This window comes from Dromaius novaehollandiae, chromosome 4 (assembly GCF_036370855.1).
Source record: "Dromaius novaehollandiae isolate bDroNov1 chromosome 4, bDroNov1.hap1, whole genome shotgun sequence".
NCBI classification, from domain to species: domain Eukaryota; kingdom Metazoa; phylum Chordata; class Aves; order Casuariiformes; family Dromaiidae; genus Dromaius; species Dromaius novaehollandiae.
The window spans coordinates 35,710,637-35,730,677 of NC_088101.1; the positions used below are offsets into that span (position 1 = coordinate 35,710,637).

The window sequence follows — 20,041 nt, forward strand, 5'->3', positions numbered from 1 at the left end:
TGCCCTGCTACATGAGAGTATTTATTTTAAATCACATATATTCTCAGCTATGGTTTACTGAAAATAGAGAAGTAACATATTCTAGCAATTTATCACAAAGCATTATTTCTATTCTCATGTTCACTCTCCAAGCTCTAAACTTCAGGAGTCAAATAATATCATCACTCAACTGTGAAAAGTCTCCCACAAACATCTACAAAGCTCCCTTAGAGTTCCTTGAAAGTTGCCTTAAAAGCCCTCCTTGAAAGTTGCCTTAAAAGCCCTCCTTGAAAGTTGCCTTAAAAGCCCTCCTTGAAAGTTGCCTTAAAAGCCCTCCTTGAAAGTTGCCTTAAAAGCCCTCCTTGAAAGTTGCCTTAAAAGCCCTCCTTGAAAGTTGCCTTCTGCCCAGCTGTCTACAAAGAACAGCAAGTCAAGTTCAGGTTGTGCTTACATTCTTGCCTACCATCCAGGTTAATGTTTTTTCACTGTCTCCCTGTATTTCTCCACCTACGCCTAGATTGATTTCGGTTTTGAGGTTGTACAGCATGCAATCTAAAGGTATGTATTATGTCTCTTAGATGCTCTGTTGCTAAAACCAGTAAACAAATGTAGTTCCCTTATTGTAGATGCCAGCCTCGCAATTTTAGCACTGCACAAACTCGATTATTTAACATGACCCACAGATGTCGTCCTTTTGGGAGAAAAAATAATAGCCTGATGAATCCTTGACTAAAATTGTACTGGTTAATTAATTAGCTTCAAGTAATCTTTTCAGAGGACTACTATTTACACCTTGGAATTTTAACATCAGCCTTCATGTTTCTACAAAGACACTACTAACATATTCCATATTAACTATCCCTCCTCAATCCTGTAAGATAAAACAAAGCTGAGAAAAACATGTTCTCTTTATGGTCTGTGACTTGTCTGGCATCTTCAGCTCCACCTCTGAGATAATAAAAATTTGGAATTTTCAACCTCATGCTTCAAAGGGCCAAAATTCTGCACACTAATAAACTTCTGCCTTTGTGAACTAGAAATCCATTTCATATCTGCAACCAAGAAAAACTTGGTCTTAACTGTGTGAAAAAGTCCTGCATATATCATATTTTGGCCTTTGTCATTATTTTGCATTATTTCATAGTTCATGGTTACTTCCTTTAATTAATTTTTAAATACATACCAAGTGAACCTGAGATGGTCCAAGGACATACAATAAAAAAAAGATTGCTCTGTAATCCTGTGAGAGAGATCCTGTGCTAGCACAGCATCCTCAGATAGAAATTAAAACGTGAGCTTTTCTGAAGGTGGTGTCTTACCTCTCTGCAAGCGTTTGCTGTTCATTGATTCCAACATTAAAGAGTACTGGATACATGCGAAGCAGCTTTCCTTCTTTAATCTCTTGCGGCAGCAACTCAAACATCTTTGCTGGAAGCTGGACCTCTATAACATAATGTTCACTAGGAAAAAAAAATGAGGGGAATATTGATTGGTTTGCTTGAAATTATAACTTTCCTAGGTTATAGAGAATGTTTGGGATTATAAGTCAATTCCCTTTTCTCTCTTCAATTGTGCTAAACAGTAAAATGTGAAGATTCAGCTTGCTTGTTTTAAGAGCATAAGAAATTTATACGGAAATAGGCAGGTGTATATATAATTATATTCTCTAGCTTAATACTGACTTCTTTACTGAAGTGAAAATAGGAATAAAAGTGAAAGCAGTAAAAAAAAAGTCTTTGCTTCTTTATCACCCTCTGCCAAAATATCAGTGAGAACACCTCAACTCTTAACATGCATTTTTTTTGAGCTATAAAACCACTTCCTTTCAAGGAGCCACAACTTGATCCTGTATCCATTCTAAATACAATATGCATAATGGCCCACACTCAGCAAAAATCTGCATCAAATCAAGAACAAAATTCCCATTTTCTTCAGTGGCTGGATTTTCTCTCGATGGTTAGGAAGCATCACCAATGCCAAAATTGATTCCATGAAGATAATAATTAAAGGCACAGGCTCATTACACAAACTTGAATCCTATTTTCGAAGTGATATGATACAACAGTTTTGGTTTTAAGTTTGTGTTCGTGGCCTGACTTTATGAAAAACACTATACTTAGGCTGTCAGTCCAAATTTTGTTTATGTCCTTCATTGCGAAACCTTCAGGTTGAATTTCACCTGTCTTTGAGGATTAATGCCTGACCCTACACAACAGAAATGACAGAGGGGGAAGTGGGGGGAAAGGGAAAGCTCTACTCCCCAGGTAAGTCTATCAGGTGCGCATTTTATTTAATTCATCGCTGCAAAGGAAACAGAGCTAGCCACGACAACAGCAAAAGAACTTACAAATGAACTTTGCTTAGCGACATTCATTCTCAGCCCACATGTTAGCACTCCTAGTTGCTGTCAAATGCCACCAGGACACATGTATGTGATGGAGTGCTTTCAGGAGGTTCAGAAGAAACATTGGTTTTGTCTAATCTAAAGGACGTGTGCCACTGAACCAAAAGTGTCACCAAACCACCGCATCGCTACATTTCACACCCCAAAATTACTACAAATCTTTCAACGTGTGAAAGAACATCGAGAAATGCCAACCTTTAAGCATGATAAATTAACGTCAGTACCATTTTTTTTCCCCTTGCACATTCCATTTTTTATACATTTTTTCAAGTCTCAGGGATAATCTGTTGAGTGGCAGCATCCCTTTATCATACTAACTTTTAAAAATCTGTAACCGATTGCACAATGACAACATCCCATTTCTGATCATTCGGAAAAAGACTATTTTACTCTGAGGAAGAGCTATCAGAAGAGTCCAGCAGTAATAGCAATGTCAGGTGAAAAACAGATCCAAGTACCAAGATCTGGAGAAATAATTTAACCCTAATTCACCAAAACTTTACAGGTCCTATGCTTCTAATTAAGAAACAGTAATAAAACAATAAATTTTCTTGTCATGTAGTTTCTCTTTTTTATGGCTAGATTCAGTGTAGCAATACTAGGTGGTTTTGGCATGAGAGAAGTGGGAGAAAGGCTGCTACATTTACCAATGAGAAGATGACTTGGCATAAAATCATCACAATTTTTAACTTTTAATCATCTCTGAAGAAAAGCGGGTGGTGAAAAACCCGACATATTCAAGAGGGTAATAATAAATCATTACTTATTTCAGGACTCATTATTTAAATTTAAGTATTACATATTTAAACATATCACCAAACATTTCACTAAAACATGACTGCTTAAGATTATTCCTGTCTTTGACTTTACTTCCCTTATTCTCTAACATTCGCTACCACCACGCACGAAGATATGCCTAGACAAATCCTTGCAGTCCTGTTCGAATGCTTCTGTCAACCACCCCAGGCAGCTGCAGGCTACGGCCCCTGCAGCAGGGAGCCGGCTCCTTGCAGCCGACCGAAATTGCCCACTTGTGGTTCACTGCAACGAACACACAACAAGTTGTTGACAGGCTCCTTTGCTTTGCTCTGTAACAGGAGGAGCGCACAGGCATTGCAGTTCAGCTGTGAAGTGCTTTTCCCAGCTTTGCTTCTAGCCAAGTGACAACTTTTTAAATCACTTTAGTGTGACTGTAAGTGGCTTGCCTGATCACACTCTTCGTTGAAAACATATTAAAGCTCTGCAATGCCTTAAAGTTCATGCACACAATCAAATAAATGCTATCAAAGGAATAAAAAAAAATATATATATACATTAACAACTTTCATCTATAATAAAAGAACCCGAATGCCTGAGGTGACCTGTATTCTGTCTGCACGCCAGGCATCAGGCACCCCCAGCGACAGGTTAGCACGCTATTCCTCACTGCCACGCTCTTTAGATTGACTTGCTTTCGACATTAAAAACTTGGGCTTAAGCACTTCCCTGGAAAACCAATTACAAGTGAATGCTCTGACTCTGCAAAGTAACAACTGGTAGATTAATTATCTGCCTTGAGCTTCTGCAGTATTTAAGTCTAATTTTGCTGTATAAAATTCACCCCCCAAAATAATAACTGAAATGGTCTGAAAACTGCGTGCTTTTTTTTTTACGCTTTAATTAGAAAATAGTCAGCTGTTCTGCTACCTTCTCTTTGTATTATTCACTTCCAATGCTCTCTGATAGGAGTTGTCTCTTCACAGCCATAACAGCAGTGGGGCTCCGCACCAGCCTTACAGATTTTTTTTAGACTGCTACCATTTCCATCCAGTGAACACCTGCCAGTAAGTACAGTATAGCAATCATAGGCAGCAACTCTTCTCCCGAAAGACTGACTACTCCATCAATCCAGAACGCCTGAGGCGGCTTAAAGCTCAAGTCTCTTTCAAAACCAGGACCTCCCGGTGTGACAGTTCAGTGTACCACAGCAATTGCAGCGAGCCAGCAACTGCGGCTGCTGGATTTCTCAAGATTTTTGACTGGTGTGATTTACAAAGGATGCATTTCTGCTGTTTTATCTACACACCATAACTATTCTTAATTATTCCCCAATGTGTTGCCTATCATATGCTGGCCTTCCTGCTCTTTATTTCAATCCCTTCTCAGAAGGCCCATAGGATGAAAGTGAATCATCCAGAATAATTAAGTAAATTAGTGGTGAATGCCCCCTTCAGAGGAGAGATATCTTTTCTAAAAGTTGCTGCTTTTAGTCAAATTCAGTTTACAGTCATCTTAAGAATAATGGTACTATTAAAGATGTGATCTCTGCAACACTAAGATCATTTAGAAGTTCAGACTAGAACAATAATGGAGACAAAAAACCCATTCGCCACACGTAACAATCTTTTTAACCCTATTACTGCCACAGTTAATGAAGTATTTCAGTTTATGTCCTGATCTTTAGCATTGCTTATGTGAAATGCATAATTTGTAAGTCACTTTGTACAAGGATTTCAGATGCTACGTATTTCCTGTATGATCTTCAGCAAATGAATTGGCTTCATTTTTCAAAAGTGACCACTAATTTTTGGCATCCTGATTTTTCAGTTTCCATCTTCAGACAATCAAGGCCTAACTCTTGCAGATGCTATGTCATTTGTCACACTGAAATATAAGTTCTGGACACCTCAAAACCAAAGTACCTTGCGTTAGAGGACACTTTTATAGATGTTGCCCTTGCCTCTTCTCTGTGATTCAGTGTCTGGATATGTAAAATGCAACAGAAACTCAGCACACAACTCAGAGAAATTTTTACAATTAATTTGTATTAATAATTGCAACCTTCAGATCCTCATCAGGAAGGTAACAGGGAGCCCATAGGACTACTACCTTTACAACTTCCTACAATCTTACTCACATCTCCATTAACCTGATGAAAAGTAAAACCATTGCGCTTTCCACATAAGCGAACTCAGCAACAAGAAAATGATTATCTGGATCTCCACGTGCTACAGGTTAAAGCTATGTGCCATAGGCTCCAGGAAGCAGAAAATTCTTACCGCCTTCCACTTATAATAGGCAAAAAGTCTTCTGATTTGGCTTCAATGATTTTAAACATCACTTTCTGCAAATCTGAAATTCCCACAGCCATGTCTTCCAGCATACCTGCTTCTTCACCTATACAGAAAGATTACAGAGGTTATTTACAGAGCGGACTGATCAGTCACCACTATATTTTCCAGTCTGTGCATCTAAAATCACAACCCTAGATCCACATTGAAGGAGCCTACATGAAAGCAGACTGATTTGCAGAACTGCTGACAATTCTCTGTGGCCCAAGTGATAACTATGAGCATTAAGCATTTCTGAAAAATCAGCCTGCTATATATGGGAATAGAATAGCCTTAGAAAAAAACATTTTTGTCCATTCTGAAAGTGTTTTTAAAGACTGTCCTGCTGTTAGAGAACAAAGGTTTTGAGAACAACAACGAGCACCCTGCAAAGGGACTCTGACAGCTGCCTCAGAGTGAGCATCTGCAATTGCCTGGGAAAGGCAAAGTGCTGCACAAATGCTAAATCCCACTACTTTGGTCAAATTCTCTACTTGGGGGAAGAATTTCAGTACATCTAGTTCAAGGCATTTTGAAGTGTATTGCAATTGCTCTCTCCCAATGTCCTTTTTAATAGCTATCAAACAATGGCATCCGTAGCAAGTTGGGAATTAAACAGTTTTCAAGCTATCTTCATATCACCAACACTGACATGCAGTTTCCAGAAATGCTGACAGGGCTAAGGTTTAGAGAGTCAGTAACTCTTTAAACCTGCTATTTGTGTTAGCTTTATAAACCTGATATGTGTCAGGCTAAATAATTCTACAAATACAGACTTCTTTTTTAATTATTAAAAACAAAAGTTCCCCTAGCTGTATTGATGAGACTAGTCTCCTGTATTTAAGACCATGCAGTCCAGCACTCTCAGTGGAACAATCAGCAGCTAGCACTCTCAAAGAAATTGAAAAATAAAATACAAAAATACATAATTTTTGATACGGAATTGGCATGCAGCACTATACCAGTGGCTTCAACTGTGCTATTATATGTAAGCCTACTGTCTACTAATGGGTAATGTGTGTTGATTCAATAAGCCAAATTCCTTGAAGTGGGATACAGGTTAAAATAAACCTACCGGGCGAACTTCTTGTTCGTATGCATAAGGACCTTTGTTCAAGAACAATACTTACTATATGTACTAAGGAGTCCTTCATATTGCACAAGCAATCCCACAGTATGAAGCTGTTGTAAAAAGCCTTGGTCATGTAAACCTGCGTGCAATTTGATTATAAAGCCGCAGACCAATCCAGCGAGCTTTAAAGACAATGAAAAAAAATGTGAAATTAACAGATATGTTATAGTTAAAATAAGGCTTGCTATCATTGTACGCAATACAAGAAACATTCAGATACTGGAGAAAACAACAGATATTTAGTGACTGTGTCCATCACCTCATATTAAAATGTTATTGATGCATTTTGTGGTATAAAAGGCAGTAAAATATTTCCCTATTTTATACCAGAGAAGCTTCATTTGCTTCATAGGGTTATATGTGATTACACTGGCATACGTGAGAGGAGAACCTCCCTTGGCAGGCTATTAACAAATAAGGCTGTGACTTCTGATGGATTTAAAAATCAGTCAGGCACCTAATGCAACTGGATCTCCTTGGCAGTTCCACTCTAACTCCTTAAGTAATGTTGGAAAACAAATACAGCTTAAGGCAGAAATTAGACCAATCATTTAGAAACGATCTATCTGGAAAACACAATCCACGGAGAAAGATTGAAAGAACTTAAGTTATTTACCAAGTGAAGACAAGTCTGAGATGAGACGTGATAACAGACTTCAAACACATAAAATACTGCTACAAACTGAAAGGGAATAATCTGTTCTTCACTTACAAGACAAACAGGAGAAAAAAATATCTGCTTGAATGGCAGCTAGAAATACTCATGCTGCACTTCAGCAGAAAACATCCAAAGGATGAGGAGAGTTCAGTACTGGAATAGAGGATCTGGGAAGACTGTAAAAATAGCTGTGTGGGCCCTTCTTTATGCAGTGGGGAAGGATTAGGTAACCTCTTCTGGTCCATTCCAGATTATTTCTGTGACTCAGCGACTGAGTTACTATGGATTTTCATCTGCTGCTCATCTCTCCTTCACAGTATAAAATATTTAAGTGGATGTAATGCCAAATATATGAAAAAGTTGTGTTAAATTGACCCCCTGCCCAACCCCACAAATACTGGCATGAACTCCATTTTAGCAATGCCAGTAACCTAGAACAGCCACCACAGTAGGAAATAAGTGACATGAGATAACCTACCGCTTGACTAAAGACAATGTCTCTCCTTAGGGTCAACATCAAACATTGTGGCAAACCGCATGCAAGTTCTTGGAGCAGAACAAATGTCATCGACTGCTTCGCCCTGGTCACCACCTCTCCCATGCAGTCCTTCAGCGTAATCACCAGGGGATAAAGCTGTTCATACCAGTCACCTGGAACGAGACAGAAAAGTTGTGGTAGAAATCCTTCTCAGCTTGGCGAGGGGGCTGCAGCGGTGGTGTAGATACTCCTGGACTTCTCCCTGACATTGCAGCTCTACCCCAACTGCTGCAGCACAGCAAACACCACCAAAGATTTGCTTAGAGGAAGGATTAGAGCTTACCACCGAGACTGGGGATAAACCCTTGGCCTAAATCCAAATACATCCTGAAACAATGACTTCCTAAGGCAGACCTAGCTACTCTGTAAAACTCGCGCTGAAGCGCTGTTCACAAAGCATGGACGGAGACACGTGAAAACCCATTTAGCACAAGATGAATACAGCGGAGAGGAGGATCTCCTGTTCTTTCCAGCCCTGACAACCTTGCCAACCAAGCAAATAAAGTGCGGTCAGAAGAAGGGGAAGAGCCTATATTTAAGAAGAATTGGGTGCTGGAAGGCAAAACAAAAGAACAAGCAACCATCTGGGAAGGATATTATCTCTTTAATGTACAGGCTGGAAAAATAATAACCTTCGGGTCACATTTCTTTTTCTTTTTTAGCTTCTCTCTATATTCTTCTCTTTAAATATTTAGAGATATTGAACTCATTATTTTTTGAGTTATTCTGGGCAGACAGATTTATAACTATTTTGTAATATGTTTTGCTCTGTTGTTAAAGTGTATGTTAAGGAATATCATAAAAAATAGACTAGTGAAATACCTGAATGATGGGATTCCTCAGGACACTAAAAATGAAACAAAAGGATAACTAGGAATGGATGAAAAGTAGAATATAGCTGACCCAAACTTGCCTGATTAAATCCTGAAAAATTCAGGAATAGACTTATAACAAAAACAGACCTTCATTCAAGTTGCATATGGTTTTGCCTACCCCTCTCTAAGTAAAGCAGATAAAAAAGCTCCCCCCTTCATCTCAGTTTTATTGTTATAGTTTAAAAAGAAAGGCAGATCAACGCACCCAGAAAAATCTAAATTAAATGTAGGGAGTGAAACCACCTTAATATTGTCCATCACCAACTCATATTTTCTGTAAGTTATTGTAGTTAAGAATCAAGGATAATTAAAATTGTTCTATTTAATTTGTAATTCTGTGGGAGATAACAGCAAATTGTTTCAGGTAACATTCTGAGTCAGACCAAGACAAACTCACTAGTACTGAAGTTCTTTAGGCAGGAAGACACGGCTGCCTGTTGGGAAGGTTACTTTGGCTATGCTATGGAAAAATATATAAATGAATAAAATTGCACCCACCCAAGCAGACTAGAGAGAACTCTGAAAGTTAGGAGAAACTGTAATAAATAAGGTGTATAAAGGAGGATGTAGGAGTAAGGTCAGCACAGTCAGAGCAATTTGGGTCACTTTGCAAACAATCTGTGGTCAGACACAATGTGTTTTAACACAGTCATACATATTTAGGTGCAAGAAATACTGACTGGAGAACTGTCCCCTGGAAAAGAGCAAGCATGAAAAGGAAGTCGAGGCCATCGTGAACAAAACACAACATAAGCTGCTCCCAACTTCACACTAAAGCAAAGAGAGGTGATTTTATATATGACACTGACTAAAAGAGTACTGATAAACGGCATGCCAAGGCCTGGAGTACACATTTTAAAAAGACTGCTCAAAAAAGGAAGGGTGTACAGAAAAGAGCTACCAAGATTTACAGCTTGATCTCATTAAGCTTATCAAAAAGACTGAGCAGCAGCTTGCTTTCTCTTCTTCATGAGGAGCAAATAACAAGTACTGAGGGGATCTTTATTCTAGTGAATAAAAGCAAGCCAAGAACCAAAGGCTGGAAGCTGATGCCACCAAACATTCATATTTAGAAATAAGGCAGATACTTCTAGTAATGAGGCACTAGAGAAATAAAGTACCCAGGGAAGTACAGATTCTTCATCTCTTAATGTCTTCAAAAACAGAACACTTTTTTGGAACATGCACTTGAGCAAAACAAACAGAACTTGTTAAGTCTCAGTTCAGCTGGAATTTAATGACGTGTGACATACAGCAAGTCAGACTAGACAACATAAACTCTCCTCTCAATGACAGCAAGAGAGAAAAAGATGGATTTCTGTAACTAGCTGCACTTGTGACCCCGCTTTTACAACTTCAGGTTACTTAGACAGGGCTAAAGAGTGTTACAGACTACCATTTTTCATAAAAGAGCAGGTCACAGACCGGTCACAAGTCACACAACAGATCTTTTTCTACCCAGTTGCCGCTTACCCAGTCGCTCCTCATCTTGTATTTCTGCTACTTTAAGAACCTAACTTTGTACTTTCCCTTACTGAGCTTCATCCTATTATGCCATTTCATCAAGATCAGTTCTCATCCTGCTCTCATGGTGCCTAAAGCTTCTCCCAGCTTTGTATCATCTGCAGATTTTATGAGCATCATCTGTATCTTATCATCCAAGTCATTAATGAAAATATTCAATAATACTGGACCCAGAACAAACATAAATGGATTCTATTCCATACAGCTTCCAGGCTGGCAGTAAATCACTGCTAACTACCTTCCATTACAATTTTCCCAATTACTTTGCACATACCTTGTGGTAGTTTCAAAATCATTTTCTGGTAAGAATTTTGTGTAAGACTGGTTTTGCAATATCTTACTGTACAAAGGTAAAAATGGGACATATTTGATAATATTACTAACAGTAGTAATTTTTGTCAGTGATAGTTGGGGATTCTTAATAAAGGATTCAAATTTTGGAATTCTCCAGGCTATTTTTCCCATTATTAACAGACAGTCATGCTAAATATATGAAAATTATTTAGTGTCCCAGTGAACACAATGCCATGACATTACTCTGTAGAAAGCTTTATTTATATAGATATTTTGCTTTACAGAAAGCCTATCGTTATTATATTTCTGTTTAGTTATGCTTAAAATAGCAGTTTTCCAAAAACAAAGAAATCAAACAAGAAGTCTGTAGCAAACCTCACCCTAACGGCTACAGAAAAAGAAATTATTTTACTACAGAATGAGTTTATTATAGAACGGAATTGTACTTGCCAACAGGAAACAAGATAAAACTATACCCAAATGTAATTAAATTATCCATAACAACCATTTGACTCCTTGCTTATGCTGAAAATTCTTGCTCACAATTCATAAGGGTGCCCAGTCCCCAGAAGATGGAGCTAGTCAGCAAGTCTAAAAGACAGACTGCCGTGTTCTTTACTATTCCCCATTATAGAACTAGAATAGGCTATTCTGTTTTGAAAACAGAATATCTATGAATGGAATAGTATATGGAAAATACAACTGCCTGGTATGCATGGATAAATTTGGAATATTAACAAAATGTGTAAAGAGATAATATTTATAAAGAGAGCTTTAAAAACCTGGTCTGAATTCAAGTTTAGATTATTCTGATTCATCTTGCCACAACATTGCTGACATGTGACGATGCTGCTTGGCTAGGAGTCACTGCTCACAAGTCAAGTCCCAAAGATTTTGGGAGAGGATTTTTGCAGGATGTCCCACAATTCCTCCTTCACAAGAAAACCTGCAGTTGGCTCAGACTCAGTTGTTGCTATAAAGAAGATACAGTCTGGCACACTGAAATTCGGGACCTTGACTCCTCCGCTGACCAATGATAGCATGGTAGAGTCACTGAAGGAAGGCAATGGTACAAACTATTACTTTTGTATCTCACACATTCAAGAGCTCACAAAAATGTTGACCCTTTGGATCTCAAATTTCTTCTGATTTTCTCTAACTGCAAGATGTGCATTCTAAACAAAGTCAAAAAGTGTACAGAAAAAGACTGAAGAACTAACTGAATGAGTAACCATTTTCAGAGAGGACACTAGGAGCAAGGAGATAAGCTACAAGGAGACTGCAGGTTGCTAAAGAGACAAGGGCAGAGCAGGTTGCCCTGTCTGGAATACTCAGCTTCCTAACAGAAGTCCTAAAACCTAGTGATGAAGCAGGGAAATTCAAAAATCATATTAGTCAGCCTTTTGTAAGGAAACCAAAACAAAAGCCAGACACATTAAAATGGAAGATGGAGGGAAGAAATTAAAAGAAGGACTATTACCACTATGCAATTAGCGTGGGATTAAAAGGAAAGAACACGTGCAGCATAAGCACTGAATAGATACTCTGCTTCCATTTTTAACAATGAATTGTGGAAATTGAGCTTATGATAGAATTTACTCTTTAGTTGCTGGAAAATGCCTTTCAGTCCTATGTCCTCTTAATCAACATGCCTACACAAGCAAATGATCTGCTTAGCATGCAGCTTGCAATTTCTACACGATAATATCCAAGCTGCAATATGTCAAACTGCAAGTTAAAATTGATAAGGAGTTTGGTACAAAAGCAAGCTCCTGCTCTTTTCAAAATCAGGCCCATTGAGCTGTTTATTAAAACGTGCTGGTAATCAAATAGGAAGAATCTTACGGTTTTGCAATAGCACTCCTTTTGCCTTTTACCCTGGCAAGACAGAGGAAGCCAAAAGCTAATTCTATCACTGATTTTTAGATAGTGTGGACAGCAGTGAAAGTCTTTGATGACTTTAATTTACCTCAAAATGTAAATGGTATGAAAGTAAAAATTAAAAGCAGAGTTAAAAGCAGAAGCAAGCATAACCTCTTGCACTTAAAGCCGCAGAGGGCTTTACAGATGTATGGCAACGAAGGTAACAGCGCTGACCCAAGACTTCAAGAACAACCTATTCACTGTAGTGAATCACTTATTCCCTTAACACACAAACATACAAATAACCCATAAGAGGACTGAGGCAATAGAGGTCAAACAACATTAATAAGTTGATGGCATGCCATCAGAAATTGAATGTTAGACAGACTCTGATGTCTGAATGGCACAGGCAGGCAAAACAAACCAACCACCTCCCCCAACACAGCTGGTGCAAACAGCAGGAAATAATCAACTCAACGTTGTGAAACTAGATATTCTGATGTCTTGTTTAAAAAATAATTTGTTCAATCAAATGCTCTTCCTTTCCCTTTCACACTGGAAGTATTTAAGCCTCTGTCAATACCTGAGTCACTTAGGGAAAGACAGAAGTGGCATATCTTATATTCTGGGCTACATATAAGCCCAGTAAATGAACCTACCAAAAAGAAGAAGATACAAAAGTGAGGGGCGGGGGGAAGAAAATGTAGGGAAATAGGTGAGATTCACCGAATTTTGGAAACAAAGGTGATGCACTAATAGGTTTAAGAGAACAAGAAAGAAAAATGTAAGGACAAGGAAGGGAAGAGAAAGTTTTGCAGAACTGTTCTTGTTTCCTCACAATAAATAACATCTGCTAATCGGGGAACACACACTAAGTGAGAATCTTTCTTCTCTGACTAAATGATAACTTCACAGTGAAAGATCATCTTTCTGAAGATGCAAACAAAACTAGAATACAGCTTTATTTTGCATTTTCACCATCAATTACATTTGGATGTATGCAATTCCCCAGGGTATTGAAATACAGAAGGGTTTAATCCAGAATTACAGCATCTCCATCAGGGATAGGATTAGTTAAGAAAAAATAACCCACATATCCCTATAGGAATGCGGCTATGAACAGTTGTTTTGCTTCATTTCAGCTAAGAAATCTGGTACCATTCCTTAAATGCTCTTTACTACCAATGCTGAAGGTTACTGTTGGCTCGTTCACCTGCCCAATTCCATAGGTCACTTCAGGCAAAAATCCAGGTGAAATCATACTGCCACCTGAAGCTGTTTGATGTAGCTGGGTGGGTTTTGCTCGCAGCGATTCGGAAAGTGCTCCCACGAAGAGAAAAGTAAAAGAACAGTTGGACAGCAGTTCTTTGGGAGGGGTACACGAAGCGGGTGGAAATGACGGCCCCTTTTGACCAACACTGCTAAACCTGGAGATCAGTCAGGAGCTGTGTAAACATGAGAGCAAAAGCTACTGCATTTTACAGGCAACTCTAATGGCTTGAGGACAGGCTTTCACATCCTGCTTCCCACAGAAAATGAGAAGGTGAAAATAAAAGGATTTTAATGTTGTCAAGTAATTCTCCAAAGCAAAGCAGTCTTGAGAGAAAGAAAAAAAAAAAGCTCTCCTTTAAAATCCATCTACCCTTCCTGATTTATCCTGCAGAGGAATCGTAATCCTGCAACTGATGAAACACACCATGTTACCTTGGTAACTGATAACTCAAATCCAAATTCAGCCCAAAGTATACACTCAAAGGTCAGACTGCATGAAAAGTTAGGCTAAGGAGGATATAATTCACATTGAAAGGTAAATACAATAGAAAAGGTGTTGCTGATATTTCAGATTTCAAAGATGTAATACAACAAGCAAGCATGCTGGGGTGGGGGGCGGAAATCACACAATGCCAACACTAAGACTGCAGATATAAACCTATCTTAGCAAGTTCTGAACATGTATTAAGACAGCATCCACATTTATAGGAATACGCTATTGCTCAAAAGAGTAATTGTCCTATTTTCTATTATCTCTAATGAATGTGTGATGCATTCTTTAACATCTATTCCATTCTGTTATACGCCACACAGTAACTGTATCAATCAACTTCACTGACATGAGCGAACATTTTATCCCATACTTTAAAGCATACTTTTCAATAATTTGGTCAAATCCCTGGGTAAGTTGCATTTTTCTTTCAAACAGTAGCACACAGCTATTCTTCGTACGCACAATGGACTAGAATTAAAAGTGAATTTATAACCCCACCTTAGCATTTCCACGTCTATCTAGGTGCTTCACTGTGCATCCTCAACACTGCCTGTCAAACTCTCAAGGGAGTCATGCAGAGAGACTAACAAACATACAAGACCACATCTTCATACAGAAGCCAAACATGAAAAGTTCTGGCCCCAAAGCCAATGGTTTTGGAAAACCGCTAGGCAACCAGCTTTGCCACACACCCAGACAAATCTTCAGAAAGGTCCACCTTTTAAGTAGGTCCTATAACAGAAAGCTGTTTATAACCTTTTCCATTTCTGTATGACCTTGAAATTCCTATGGGCTGGCACAGGCACTGCGATTCCAACTCGTGTGCAACCATAATAAGGACACGCTGCCCTCCACAAAAAGCAGAACATGAAAAGAGAACGACCTCCCCGAAATCTGCTGCAGTTTACATTTGATGAGATGCTGCCGAACACAAAGCACAATTCAGCAGAAGTACCGATTCTGCTCTCCCAGAAGCTACAGCTTTAAGAGAATTAGGGGAATACCCTGCAATTAGGGACACATTTAAGAGAAAAATTTATCCCAGTGCCGTAACACCTAGATGCTTTCTGTGTCCCTGGCCTGTCAGCTCCAGAACATAACCTTTCAGCTGAACAAAACACATCTCCTACAATTTCTAACCATTACAATCACCATCATTGCTTAGCAAGTGGTATTTTTCAGTCTATTTGATGGCCATTTATTACAATCCTTAAAAGGAAGTAACTTCAAGTACTTTTGATTTTGTGAGCTAAAAGTTCTAATCAATATTTCAGTTGCCTGCATAAAGTGTGAGCCTGTATCAAAGCTAAGAGCACCCTGCTCTCTTTTTATACAACTAGAAGTACAACGTAAGACACAAATGGACTGGTTCTGGTTAAATATATTTCATGGCTTATACAGAACCACAAAGGAGATGTACAGGGGCTCAAAGAGAGTGAAGGAAAAACAGGAATCTGTATTTTAAGCGTTCATGCTGCTGAGCTTTTCAATCTCTTGCTTTTATGGACAGAGAGCATCCAAAACAAAGGAAAGCATAATCCTAAATCACGTTTTTCCCTGTGCCCCCCCCCCAACTGTATAATCCTAAATCACGTTTTTCCCTGTGCCCCCCCCCCCCGACTGGATAAACAAAATTCAGTCTCAAATCTTGCTCCATAACTAAAGGGATGCTTGACACGTGGAATACTGATTATAACCAGCCCACGTGTGTACACGCTGCAGTAACATAGGGGAAGACGTTTGGGTGAAAGTGTAGTACTCTCCCTGCAAAACACAACTGTCACACTGGATTTCTGCTAGTAATAGCAGAAATACTAGTTAAACAACATCTAGGGGGAGAGAGGAGAGTTGGGCACAAGAACAAATACTCAGTCTCATTCTTGTAATCAGAATCGGAATGGCTGGGCTCACTTTTTAAAGACTGTTTCAAGTTGACAACTATTACTACCTCACTGTTGAGAATTTTGTACCTTCTTATCTAAGGAAAGTCTGAAGAACATAGAAAACTCTTTTGAAAAAAGCACAACTGCATTGATACTTTGGCACCTGCAAGCCATCAACAGAAAATGCAGATGAGATCAGCTCTCTCTCTCTAGCATGAGGGATACTTTCCTAGTAGAGAGAAACTCACAGACACAAACAGATAAGAAATATTCTGTCTCTGGACTATTCATAAAAATAAATAAATAAAACAACATTAAAAACACCCTCCAACACATCTAGCAGGGAAAATAGGAATTCCAGGATCCCAACACAAATCTCTCATATTGGTAGAAGTGCTGACTTACTAGCTACATTAAAAATGAAGTTTGCAACCAAAGTGTGGTGTGATAAATTTACCACTACTGCACAAATGATACATAGCTGAAAAAATAGCTTTAGCTCCAAATATATAGGAAAGAACTACAAATATGTTCTAACAGCTTCAAAAGTCTTAGAGTAAAATTAAGTCATGAAAACTTGGAGAAAGAAAAAACTGTAAAGGAAAATACAAGATGAAAGAAAATACAAGAGAAAAAATCAAATAGAGGGGTTGTGTTTTATTTGTTTACTGAGGAGTAGCACAAGACTTGGTCCTGCTTCTCTTACATTTGGAGCAGTATACATGATCACCAAGGTGCTGTCTCATTTGTTGCAACGTGCGTACACACATAAACACATGCACAGAAGAAAGTCTCTCTTCAGATGTATGAGGCAGATCTTGACTCATCTATATTGTGTGAAAACAATAAGGAATCCACCCATAGGGGAGATCAGAAGATTGGGGGACAAGGACCTGCTGTGGCCAGAGCTTTCTTCACATCAGCTCATGGAATCATGCCCTATGCAGCATTCAGTACTGAGATATATCAACTTCTGTATTCACAGAACAATGAATTTAAGCAAATCAGAAAACAGAAGTCAGTAACCTTTTTCAGAAAAGCGAGAAGGTTTACGAAAGAATGACACTGAAACAGAATGTCTGCCTTTCCTTGAAGGTTTCCTACAGGTTAAGATACACTTAATCTTTTTTTTCTTCAAAATGGTATATTCAAGTGAAACCTAAAATAAACTAAACTACAACAGCCTTCAAAAGAAAACACCTTACTTTCAAAAGGTTTTCATGTAGCACAAAAAATTCAGCATTGCAAACATTTTAAGTACACAACTGAGATGCAATATGATAAACAGCCTTCCATCATTCAAGGCTAGGACTGTGCAAAACTTTGCTATCAGCACTTTTACCAAAGTTACTATTGAATCTTCTCTACCTCATTTTTCTGCAACTTGTTCCATTTTTATTTACTCTAGTCAATGAAAATAGGTTGCTTACCACCTGTATGAGATATCTTGCGGTCTGCTGGTGAAGGGTCATCTTCACCTTCTTTAATGCTGCTGCTGTTGTCCTTTTCAAGCAGTCTGTCCACCATGGCAATAACGCAGTTTAAACTCTTCCCCACATTGGCCCACACCCTATCCTGAAAAGAGCATGAGTATCACTACACATTATTGAAGAAGCATAAAAAGCCAACACCAAGTTCTTAACAGCACCTTAAGCTGGAGAAAGAGAAGTACAGATTACAGAAATATTAGGGGTCAGCATATTACCATTTTCCTCATTAGGCAGTGTACCAGTAGTTTAAGACTTTTTCACGGACTTTTTTCCTGCAATGTTAAATGACTGAACTGAAACGTTTGATTTTTTGTTTGTTTGTTTGTTTGTTTTTTTAAGACACTGGAAGGTGCATGTGCTTCAAACTGTACATGAAGATGCATGCAAAATATTTTAGGTCCACCCATAGAGAACTAAACAGTTGACTATGTGACATAACATGGTAAGAGTAAAGATCTTGTGTGCAATTGCATAGTTTTGCCATGGTACTTGGCAACCTCTTTTTGGCAATTTAATATACCCTCTATTTTTATCACATGACTTTTGTTCTGCAGCTCTCACACAAATTGCAACCATGACACTTCGCGGAGTGCATTATAAATATGACAATTACAGAAACAGAGAGAAGTCAAGTTGAACAAGCAGAGAACAAAAGAGTGGAGTGAGAGAAAGAGCTGTGATGGAATAGAGGAAGGTTCCTTCAGGTACTGGATGCTGCAGAAATGAAAGCTCTTACACCTATTCTTGTGGGGTCAAATAAGAAAAAGGAAAAACCAAGCCATACAAGACACATCAGGCTGTATACAAGTCTAATAAACAAAGCTCAGAAAAAGCACACGTGCTTTGAAACTGAATCATTCTGAAGCAAATGGAGAGCAACCAGAGTTTGCCTGGGGGGTGGGAGGAACGGGGGAAGAGAGGAAAGAAAATGTCACTGCTCTTCTTTCTACTTTATTATATAATAGCCAGAAGTATCATGTACATGTCAGGCTCCTTGAGGTGTAAGAATGGAGCTGCAAAAGACAACATGAGAGAAGGTCAAGGAGAAGAACTGAAAACTCAGGTAATGCCATGCTTCCATATAAATGGTAATGCCTAGAAGTTGGACAAGGGCAAAGGAAAAACCATCATCGAGGCAAACTTTTCATCCAGTATTTGTTTTGAATTACATGCCACTGTTGTTGGGCCATCATCATGGCACCAGTCGAGGTATGCAGTCTTTCTCTGTCCCCTACTTGGGGGCACATCCTATGCCAAGGGAGCACCCTGCACTGGGGGGCACGGCAGGGGCCTGCAGAGCGAGGCACACCAGCCTGCTGCCTCTGTTCAGCAATGGAGATTCTCTCCTCCAGCTCCCCAAAAGCAGGTCCCCCGAATTGGAAGGACCTTGTAGGGCAGCCTGAAGAATATGTCAGCACCTAGGAGTGTAGGTGAACATAGGAACATAGAATACATGAGCACCTAGGAATATAGGAGAATGTAGGAGTTGGGGATAAGTATGGTTTGAGGCCCTCCCTTGGGCATCCCCATGCCTTGAACACACTGCGATTTCAGAAACTGTTATGGTACTTCATCTACAGCTGAGTATTTCTCTTAATGACTGAAAACATGTTAAGCAAGCTACACTGAACATGAAAGAAAAGATATTGTTGTTTTACAAGGGATGAGAAGTTGGTAGCTATCAAGCAAAACTACATTTATTTCACAAATTTTTTCAAAGATGAAAGCACTGCATGCCCAATGCAAGAAGCAGAAATACCTACACCTGTACACACAAACCAAAATATTATACATCTGACTAGCTGAAATTCACATCCATGGACACAATTTAAAGCCAAAGGTAGAGGACTTACTTCAAAAGTTTAATCCCATAGGTACTTCAAGCTTTTCTAAAAAAAATTCAGAAGATGGATAAAATGATTGATTTCAGCCATCCACGAGCACTAGTTTTACAGTTTTTTACAGTTTTTTTTTCTATGAAGAGCAATCAAATACTATAATTAGTAAAAATCCTGGCCCCAAATAGTTGCAAGTTTTAGCAAAGTGGCAGGGAACTTTAGCCTTTCCTACCACTTAAGTTGCTGAGGTGTATGTATAACAAGTTGTTTGATGCGCTTGCAGCAACATAATTTCCCCTTCCTCCCTCTGTGTTGGGATCGCACTGTCCCAGCAAACACCGTTTGGTTCTGAATGAGCATCTGGAGTCATTGCACAGGCAATGCAAATACGAGTTCCTGTTTCATTTAGGTAAGCACGCTTTTCTCTTTTTAAGCCAACTATTAACTTCACAGTGAGATGATGTCTACAAAATTCACGCAAGTGTTTCCTGAGGGTTTTGAAGTAAAATTCATAGACATCTGTTGACAGAGAAGCTCACTTTCACTAAAATACATCTGGCCATTTTACCTATGAGCAAGTGACACAGGCAGTAAGGGCCTGTCCTACGGCTCTTGATTTCTCCATGTAGGAGGCTGTTAGGATTAGAAGCCATCATTATAGGCAGTCACAACATGTAGATGTGTCTAGCATTCATGCCGATGCTTATTC

General features: G+C 38.9%; 1 protein-coding gene across 13 annotated transcripts in view; it reads right to left on the reverse strand.

Annotated features, from left to right (window-relative positions):
• INPP4B (inositol polyphosphate-4-phosphatase type II B) overlaps positions 1-20,041 on the reverse strand; it is a 400,661-nt gene that overhangs the window by 44,828 nt on the left and 335,792 nt on the right. For all 13 annotated transcript variants that reach the window (XM_064510757.1, XM_064510756.1, XM_064510754.1 and 10 more), the window contains 5 exons: positions 17,435-17,579; positions 7,741-7,913; positions 6,603-6,726; positions 5,422-5,539; positions 1,299-1,439 (listed from right to left, as the gene is read on the reverse strand). In XM_064510757.1, coding sequence (XP_064366827.1) covers positions 1,299-1,439; positions 5,422-5,539; positions 6,603-6,726; positions 7,741-7,913; positions 17,435-17,579 — 701 coding nt within the window. The remainder of the gene's footprint in view (positions 1-1,298; positions 1,440-5,421; positions 5,540-6,602; positions 6,727-7,740; positions 7,914-17,434; positions 17,580-20,041) is intronic.